This window comes from Staurois parvus, unplaced genomic scaffold (assembly GCF_062004578.1).
Source record: "Staurois parvus isolate SC_StPar_1 unplaced genomic scaffold, SC_StPar_1.0 ptg000863l, whole genome shotgun sequence".
NCBI classification, from domain to species: domain Eukaryota; kingdom Metazoa; phylum Chordata; class Amphibia; order Anura; family Ranidae; genus Staurois; species Staurois parvus.
In genome coordinates, this window is record NW_028318659.1 from 64,657 (window position 1) to 74,638 (window position 9,982).

At 46.0% G+C, this 9,982-nt stretch overlaps 1 protein-coding gene across 1 annotated transcript in view; it reads left to right on the forward strand.

The window, feature by feature from the left end:
* LOC149443253 (protein Daple-like) overlaps nucleotides 1–7,859 on the forward strand; it is a gene marked incomplete at its 5' end in the record, with an annotated part of 70,519 nt that extends 62,660 nt beyond the window's left edge. Inside the window, one exon of the mRNA XM_089655708.1 lies at nucleotides 1,267–7,859. Within this exon, the coding sequence (XP_089511834.1) occupies nucleotides 1,267–2,160 (894 nt within the window). The remainder of the gene's footprint in view (nucleotides 1–1,266) is intronic.
* Nucleotides 7,860–9,982: the final 2,123 nt, after the last annotated feature.

Genomic DNA, 9,982 nt, shown 5'->3' on the forward strand with positions numbered 1-9,982 from the left:
GTACAACAAATACATAGTTACATTGGTCCGAAGGAGATCGAAGGTTAAAATATTTCATTTGTAAACAGACCAAAAGGAGGCGAAAAGTTTTGTTTGGTTTTTATACACTTTAACCGCCCCCCTTCCTGACCAGGCCATTTTTTGCTAATTGGCACTGCGCTACTTTAACTGACAATTGTGCGGTCATGCAACGCTGTACATAAATGAAATTTTTATATAATTTTTTCACACAAATAGAGATTTCCTTTGGTGGAATTTGATCATCAGTGGGTTTTTTATTGTTTATTAGACTGAAAATGTTGGGAAAAAAAACAATATTTTTTACTTTCTGCCATAAAACCTGTCTGGTAAAAACATTTTAAAAAATCAAATTTCATGAATTTAGGCCAAAATGTTTGTATTTACAAAAAAACAAAACAAACAAAATCCCAATAAGTGTATATTTTTTGGTTGGCGTGAAAGTTATAACATCTACAAGTTTTTCTACTGGAATTTTTATTTCTACTAGTAACGGTGGTGATCAGCGACTGCAATAGTACTGCGGGCAATCTGACATTAATTGAAGCTGGGGGGTAACTGGCTACTGCCAGTGACATTCGGTGATATTATACACTGTCACTGTACTAATGACACTGGCTAGGAAACATCTAGGACGATCAAGGGGTTAAATGTGTGCTTATGTGTAAAGTGTGCTGCTTTTACTGAGCGATCTTGTTTTTTTTCCTGTTTTGCAGGGAATAAAAAAACAGATTGCCTGTCAGTGTACAGAGCTCTGTGTTGTTTGCAGCACAGAGCTCTCTTCCATGAATCACAGAGCCGATGATCGCCTTGTGCTGTCACAGTACAGCCGGGGCAACGTGTGTGCGCACTCCCTGAAAGAGCTGATCACGATACCGGATACGTGATCCAGCCCCTCTGCCGCAATAGAGGTGGCCTCTCTGCAATAGTAGTGTTCATCTACCTTGCATTTAGTGGCTAATCCTGAAAAAATAAAAATCCCTTTAATGCTGTTACCAAAACTACTTTTGTGGAGGTGGCAATGTGGTTGAGTCTGCAAATGGGAAGAAAACTTTTTGTTGTCCCACTCAGATTCCACTAGTCACTCTCTTATCTTAGTGGCCAATCAGATGCCAGCGTGCATCCTCTATTGCCGACTCTGCACTTTTCCGATTTCCAGAGATTGCCTCCCCCTCCCCCGCTCTGTAAAATCTGAAATGTTTCATGCAGTCATTAAGTGGTTGTTTCTGCATTTTGTTTTTTTTTTAGGATCCATCAAGCAATCGGGATGACTTGTTGGGCGATTATTTTAAAAGATCCGGCGAGTCTCAAGAGACTGGAAACCCATCTGGTCAACTAGGATGCAGAGACTCCCAAACGCTGCCTGCCAACTATTTAAGTTCATCAATGGCTGGAGATGGCAGAATGATGAAACCAGGGCAGTTTGTCAAACCCAGCCCACGACAAATAGAACTGGGAACAAGTTCACTTAGGCGACTACCGCCAACACAGCAGCCCATCACAGTGCCTAGGCAAACTCCGGAGCCCCAGCATCCAGGCACCATAGCTGGCAGAGGGAATGCTCTCAGTAGGGTATTTAGTTTGGCAACGGCAGATCTCCTCAAAGCCAATGGTCCAGACATGAACCGAATAGAGAAACCTGACTTGGACCTCCCATCAGGGAAGGATATTAACAGTCCAGTTTTAAGAACCTCCACCCCTACTGGTTCTCCAAGGGACAGAGCACAGTTGGCCAGGATGCCCAACCCACCAAGAGGAGATGACTTGCGTAGCCGAACTTTAGATACTCGATATATGTCAATGGCCAATTCCAGTCAAGACCGAACATTGCAGCCTGCCCCACCATCTGGCAGCTTCCAACAGCAGTCCGCAACAGCACCCTCTGCTGGCAGGGGCAAGCCACGGCCAACATCCCGATTTGGAGAAGTGGCCATGATCTCACCTGTGAGACCGATTTCCAGCATAGCTGAGGCCGAAGGTCAAACGGTCAGTGCACATCCCAAGCCACCCAACACAGACTGCCCCCCACCTCTAAACAACGATGAGGAGGCCAACAAGGGAGGATCAACCAAAAGTACCCCTGCATCTCCGGATCCCAATGCTGACCCCCAAACTGTTTGGTACGAGTATGGCTGCGTGTGATGAGGGGAGCAAAACAGAGAAAATTGTACACGTAAAAGTAGTCCATCCTTCAGAATTGCCTTTCTACAACATGACACTTCAAGGAGTTTGATTGGACAAGAGTTGTGTTTTGCCTTACAGTACCGGGCTGCCCAAAAACCTCTCTATAAAAACTAAAACTTCAACAAGAGATTATTGTAAACTAATATGTACATAAATGTGCTCACTGCTGATGAATATAAAGACTCCCAGGGAGAGGTGCACCGTGACAATATGGATCTTCCGCTCAAGGAACACGTCAGATCCTCCCCGGCTCTACAAAGATTTATACTGTAAATAGTTTTGGGTTTTTTTTAGTTTGTATATGTTGAGTCAAAACCTGGTGCTTATAAATATTGGTACAACCGCCATTTAATGTCAGACCTGTACAATAATCCAAGTATTTTAAAGCGCACCTGCCATTTGGGCAATATGGAGGCCAACTGTCTTCTGAATATGTTAGCGGTCTCGTTTCAGCTTTGCTGAGTCTTTGGCCTGGAACCAGCCAATGAAAGTTGCAGAAAAGGCCTTATCAGCATGTTTGTTCCAGGCCAGTGACTCAAAGTAATGAATTTGTAGGGTCAGCCAGAAGGCAGATTGCAGTTTCAGAAGAGCCTATGAGTCAGGTAGCCTACTCAGCCAGGGTTCCTCAACCAGGGTTTCATGGAATCCTAGGGTTCCTCCAGGAGGTTACTAGGGGTTCCTTGAGCAATCGGCAAGTTCTGCCTCTCAGATAAGATCCCAGTATCACCATTAATTTTTTTTTTAGCTATCTTTTAAGGGGGATAATTCTTCCCAATGATAACCTGTAATGTAAGGAGCATTCTTTTCAGTGACCATCACACTACTGTATCATGATCTAGTAACTTTCAGCAGGGGTTCCCGAGACCATAACATTTTTTCAAGGGTTCCTCTGCTTAGATCAGTCTTTTTTTCAATGTAATGTTGGCACCTTCTTTGCCCAGTTGTGGAACTAGTTTTTCAATCGTGTATGGATTGTGTGTGAAGTCAAGTCTGCAGTCAAAAGCCAGTAGGGTCTTAAATTATAACAAGGGTGCCAATATATAATAACCCCCCACCTTCACCTAAGGGGGTTTCTCATAAAGGCAGATATTCCTTGATTTATGGACTGCATCTTTATCCTCCCACCTTGAACTAGAGGCTTCTCATATTCATCATGGTCTGCAGACACTGCCTTGATACTAGCATACAGGCCTGAAGTCAGACAGTGGCAGCTTCCATCACAGGAAGGGGTTTTGATTCGTGCCTTTTAAAGTGGAACTCCTGCCCAAACTTTTTGCTTTGACAGCTGAAGCCACTTTAACCCTCCCCACCCCCTCTACCAAAGGGCATTTATCTAACCCCATCATCTATGGCCAGATTTGGGATTTTTGTTGTTTATAGGTCCTATTTGACCAAGGAAGACTGTGAACAATCTCTTTCCAATTGCATCTTCCCATACACAGCTTAATTAGGAGCATTGGTTACGCTATGTGTAGCATGTGCCTCTCTCACAAATTGTTCCATGATGCAACACTGGGTGTCTTGGGGCCCAATCATAAGGCAGCAGCACTGTCACATGCAGTACTGGGACAGGTTCATCTAGCGCCCAGCACAGCCCCCTCTCACCCTGGTAATGCATGCCGTAGAATGGCTTTACTGCCCTGTGTCCATTCTCTGCACCCTTGCTGTGCCCAGGGCAGCTTCCCCTCCTGCCCACCCCTGGTCACATGGCAATGGATAGACAGTCCTTTGCCCTGTTTAAGCTCTGATCAGGCTGATGTGGTTCACACAGGACTTCTCTTTTGCAGGTGATGTTAGCTGGGAGGTTGGCCAACTAATGCACTTTGGATTTGATTTACTAAAGGCAAATAGCCTGAGCACTTTGCAAAAACAGTTGCTCCAGAACTTGGTAAATGAGCATATGCTCTGCTGACTTACATCATCCAATTTTTTTATTTTTTTAACTTTCCTTGCACCTGATTGGGTACTTATTGCAAAGTGAAGCTGTATCTTATTTACTAGGCGCTGGAGCAACTGCACAGTCTATTTGGCTTTAGCAAATCAGCCCCAGTGTATCATAAAAAATTGCCCCTCCATTTTTTTCTTTGTAAAATATTTTCACCTTTTCTTCATTCTCATTGCTGCTGATCTCTTTCTCAGGGTGGGTTTCATTATGGCGATAAATGGACCATGGCTCTGTAATGCGCATTGGCATGGCCACTGGTAGGCTCTAGTGATAGAATATGTAGTGGGGTGGCAAGGCAGAAGAACCATTAACCCCTGGTTCACATCTATGCGTCCAGGCGGCCACATTTTGCTCGGGCACAAGAGCCCATTTATTTGAATGGACTCCTGTGCCCCGTGACACGCAGGGAAAGAAGTCCCTGCACGTCTTTGGAAAACGCAGCCGAGGTTCCCAGTACGGTTGCGTTTTTCAGTGCGGGCGGCATGCCATTAGAAGTAACGGTACCCGCCGGTGGGTCCACCATTCTCTGTGCGGGTGGTGCAGCTGCATGGATTTTCGTGCAGATCCACAGCGGCACTACCCGCATAGATGTGAACCTAGGCTCAGAGGAAAGAGTATTCTCTCCCCTTAACAGGAAGTGACTGAATAAGGACCTTTGATGGCAGGATCACCAAGATTTTCATATCACAGCTTCAGAAATATGAACTATGATGATGAAAGAAGCCTCACTTCTGGACCGGACGCCCCTCCTTCTTCCATGGCCATCTGACAACGCAGCTAATAAGGAGACAGCTGCTTTGACAGCACTTTTCTTCATCTTCAAGTACTTGGAACATTTTAGCTGACCCCCCCCATTTCCTTACAACATGGGTGTCAAGCTGGCAGGCCTCCAGCTGTTGCCAAACTACAAGTCCGATGAGGCGTTGCAAGATTGACAGTTACAAACATGAGTACAAAAGATAGAGGCATGATGGGACTTGTAGTTTCGCAACAGCTGGAGGTCCACCAGTTTGACACCCCTGCCTTTACAAGATGCTTGTTTGGGGCAAATGCTTGGAGATGGAGTGCACTCTGCCAAAGTAGCCATCTCCTTGCTAGCTCCATTGTCAGATGGTCATGGTCTCCATTACTCCAACTATGTATGACAGGTGTATGGTCAGTCCTTACAGTGCCCAATGGTGGACCACTCCAGACTTCTACTTTGCTGCACTTAGTCTACAATCTGTTCCAATTATTGTTGGATTAGTTGTGTTCTGAAGATAATGCCCGAGGAATGACAGAAGAGTAACATTTATCCAGCAGATTTGTATTACAAATGTTTATGAAAAATAGATTCTTGTTAATTGTTTAATTTATTGAGCTGCAACACTACTGAATTTTTGTGAATTAAAAGCACACTGGCGGCGTCGCTGTATTACCGCGATGTATGTTCTGCAATGGTCATTTGTCATGTGTTGGGTGATAGATATGTAATTGGGGAATCCAACCCCTATGGAGGACAATGGCTATACATTCCCTGTAGGAATTGGAGTCAGCTGTTGGCCACACATCCAAACATCATGTGCTTGTTAAAGATATGTAATATTTATTGAGCCAATGTTCAGATATACTGTATGCCATGGCTTCTGCAGCATTGGTTACCTGAGCACAGCCACATACATTGATTTGCTTGTATTTATGGGTGCAGCTCCACAGGCACTGGAGGTTTTATTCCACAGGACACAGGAGCTGCTAAGTGTCCATGAGGCCTAAAATTGTACCTGCTTCTCTGTAGAGGTGTCCCTGGAAGGGTCTGAGACAACCTATCATTTTACAACTTTGTCAGTAATCTTATTAATGGACCGGTTCTGTTATCAGTGATGTCACTTATCGCTAATGAATGGATAGGCTGCATTCTCAGTGACATCACTGGTGTCTAGCGGATGGACAGGCTGCATTCTCAGTGACGTCACTGGTCTCTAGCAGATGGATAGGCTGCATTCTCAGTGACATCACCGGTCTCTACCGGATGGACAGGCTGCATTCTCAGTGACGTCGCTAGGCTCTAGTGAGCAGAGAGACAGTGGTGACATCACTGACATCACAGCCTAATGATTGGATATACTGTTCTCTGTGATGTCACTGCTCTCTGTCTGCTTGCTAGAGCCCGGTGACGTCACTAAAAAATGCAGCCTATCCATTTCCTAGAGACCGGTGATGTCACTGAGAATGTAGGCTGTCCATCCGCTAGAGCCCAGTGATGGCACTGAGCATGCTGCCTATCCATTTCCTAGAGACCAGAGCCGTCACTGAAAATGCAGCCTATCCATTTTGTAGAGACTGGTGATGTTACTGAGAATGTAGCCTGTCCAGCTGCTTGAGACCGGTGATGTCACTGAGAATGCTGCCTATCCATTCCCTAGAGACTGGTGATGGCACTGAGAATGCTGCCTAGCCATTCGTAGAGACTAGTGACATCACTGAGCATGCTGCCTATCCATTTCCTAGAGATCGGTGACATCCCTGAGAATGTAGCCTATCCAAGCGTTAGGCTGCATTCTCAGTAATGTCATCGCTTTCTTACGCTTGGATAGGCTGCATTCTGTGACATCACTGGTCTCTAGGAAATGGACAGGCTGCATTCTCAGTGGCGGCACTGGGCTCTAGCGGATGGATAGGCCGCATTCTCAGTGACGGCACTGGGCTCTAGTAAGCAGATAGAGAGCGGTGACATTACTGAGAAAGCAGCTTATCCAATTGTTAGAGAGCAATGACATCACTGAGAATGCAGCCTAATGATGGGATAGGCTGCTTTCTCAGTGATGCCACTGCTCTCTGTCTGCTTGCTAGAGACTGATGATATCACTGAGAATATAGCCCATCCATTTCCTAGAGTCCAGTGACGTCACTGAGAATGCAGTCCATCTATTTCTTTGAGACTGGTGCCTATCCAAGCGTTAGGCTGCATTCTCAGTGATGTCATCGCTTTCTTACGCTTGGATAGGCTGCATTCTCAGTGACGTCACCAGTCTCTAAGAAAGGGATGGGCTGCATTCTCAGTGACGTCACCTGTCTCTAGCAGATGGATAGGCTACATTATCACTGACATCACCGGTTTCTAGGAAATGGACAGGCTACATTCTCAGTTTCTAATAAATGGCCTTGACCGCCTCCACTGGGTCAATACAGCAATGGCCACTATTCTGGTCTTCTCCTGCTGTTTGCTCTGTGCTGCCTGTCTGGACTTGTGTTGCACTACAAGCTGGCATAGAAGAATCTCTAAGTAAACACTGAATAATAGACTTGTGCAATGGGCTATGTACATAGGATGTAAATGAATTGAGTGTACAGGTCTGTATTGTATATATTGTTTGATTTTAATTTCTGGACAACAACCCCTCCCTGAAACCTGCCGGGTGCGTCTAGAGCCAAAACGCCATCCATCACAGAGGTGCTATTCCTGCAGGTTACAATTACACCGGAACCATCCCCCGACTTAGTCCCTTGAATCCCAGGATCCTGCTATATCAAGACTTCTAGAAATGTCATTCTGTGTCACTTTTTATAAGCTGTCAGGCGTCTTACTGTATGCAACATTCCCTTACCCCCCATCGTAGTCCCATCTCCTCCTCATTGTCCCATCTCCTCCTCGTAGTCCCATCTCCTGTCAACCTCACCCATGTTTGCAGCTTGTGGAAATGTAATCATGAAATAAAAGTCCAGTCTATTGTGATGTGATCTTTCTGTGCTTTCCTTGAGATCCGCTGCTTCCTTCTCAGGACCGAACCCAGCTCACTATGTGCCGGTAAGACCAGCTATAGCTTTGTAAAGTCCTGCCCAGGCCAATGTTCAGATTTCAGCGCTGCTGCACTGTGAATGACAGTTGTACAGTCATGCACCACAGTCTCAAAAAGATTCTAAAAACTTCATTTGGGTACAGCTAGAGCTTTCTTTTGGTGGTATTTAATCACCAGTGGGCTTTCCATTTTTTAGTAAACACAAAATAAGAATTTTTTTCCCCAAAATTTTTTTCACAATTTTTTTTTTTTTTGTTAGAAAATGTTTTCTTCATTGCTGGGCATTGATTATCAGTGTAAAATGTGCCTGTAAGGGCTCATTCACACTTGACTTTATTTCTAACTCTTGCCAAATGCCCCTATCGCATTTGACAGGCGTTTGAGGAGTGTTAAAAACGCTTCCCTAACCCCCTATGCGCAGTTTTGAGGTGTTTGCCAAGTGTTAAAACCGCACCACAAACGCCTATAATGAAGTTAAATGGTATTAATGCTCCGCACACGCCTGTCAGGATACTCCGGTTTCCTCCCACACTCCAAAGACATGCTGGTAGGTGAATTGGCTCCTGTCTAAATTGGCCCTAGTATGTGTATGTATGAATGTGAGTAATGCCGGCCATAGACGGGTCGAAAATTGGCCAATTTTTCAGCCGAAAAAAAACGGCCGGTTTTCACACCATTAGTGGGTTAATCGGTCAGCCGTTTTTTGCAATTTTTTTTTTTAATCGGGCATGTTGGAAAATTTGCGGCCGGCACTGATGGGCAAATCGGCAGATCGTTTTACTGATAAAAAAATCTGCACATGAGCCGTGACCTGCAAGAAGAATAATAATTCCAGTCCGCTATTATATATATATATGAAAAGTCTTGCGGTTGCAACAAATGTATCCAAATAATGTATTACAATGTTTTTATTTGGATACAAATGGATACATTTGTTGCAACCGCAAGACTTTTTCATATATATCTCTCTATCTATACACACATAATAATAGCGGACTGGAATTCTTTTTCTTTTCATTGTATGGTGTGCTCCCCTGTCTCTGCAAGGGGCAGAAGTTATGGGGTTAATGCCGGCCATAGACAGGACAAAAATTGGCCGCTTTTTTTAACGGTGGTAACGTCGGCCGATTGAACAACCGATTTTTCATTTTTTTAAAAATCTGCCTATGTTCGATCCATCTGTGGCCTGCTTTAGGGACCTTAGATTGTATGCTCCTTGGGGGTTAGGGACTGATGTGAATTTACAATATACCGTATTTTTCGCTCCATAAGACACACTTTTTTCCCCCCCAAAAAGGGGGGAAAATGTCAGTGCCTCTTATGGAGCGAATATAAAGCGGCCGGTCCGGTATTTTTGCGGCCACCATGTCAGAATACCTGGCCGGCCGCTCAGCTGTTGTCTCCTGCAGGACCTTACCTGTTCCTCGCTCCAGCGCTGCACAGTCTTCCCGCGCTGGCTTCTGTGACAGCCGGGTGCCCACTGCGCATGTGCTGCACTTTGTGAATGATCCGGTGTCTTCTGGGACACATGAAAGGTCCCAGAAGGCGCTGGGCCATTCACAAAGCGCAACGCTTCTCGCACATGCGCAGTGGGCACCCGGGTGTCACAGAAGCCGGCCCGGGAAGAAGAGGGAAGGCAACTCCGGAAGTGGGAGCGGGTACCTGTCAAATTCAGGTACCCGCTCCCCCTTCCTCCCCAAAGGTCAGCAGTCTCTGGTCATCCCCTGCGCTGTGTCCGCAGTCTCTTGGTCATCCCCTGCGCTGTGTCCGCAGTCTCTTGGTCATCCCCTGCGCTGTGTCCGCAGTCTCTTGGTCATCCCCTGCGCTGTGTCCGCAGTCTCTTGGTCATCCCCTGCGCTGTGTCCGCAGTCTCTTGGTCATCCCCTGCGCTGTGTCCGCAGTCTCTTGGTCATCCCCTGCGCTGTGTCCGCAGTCTCTTGGTCATCCCCTGCGCTGTGTCCGCAGTCTCTTGGTCATCCCCTGCGCTGTGTCCGCAGTCTCTTGGTCATCCCCTGCGCTGTGGCCGCAGTCTCTTGGTCATCCCCTGCGCTGTGGCCGC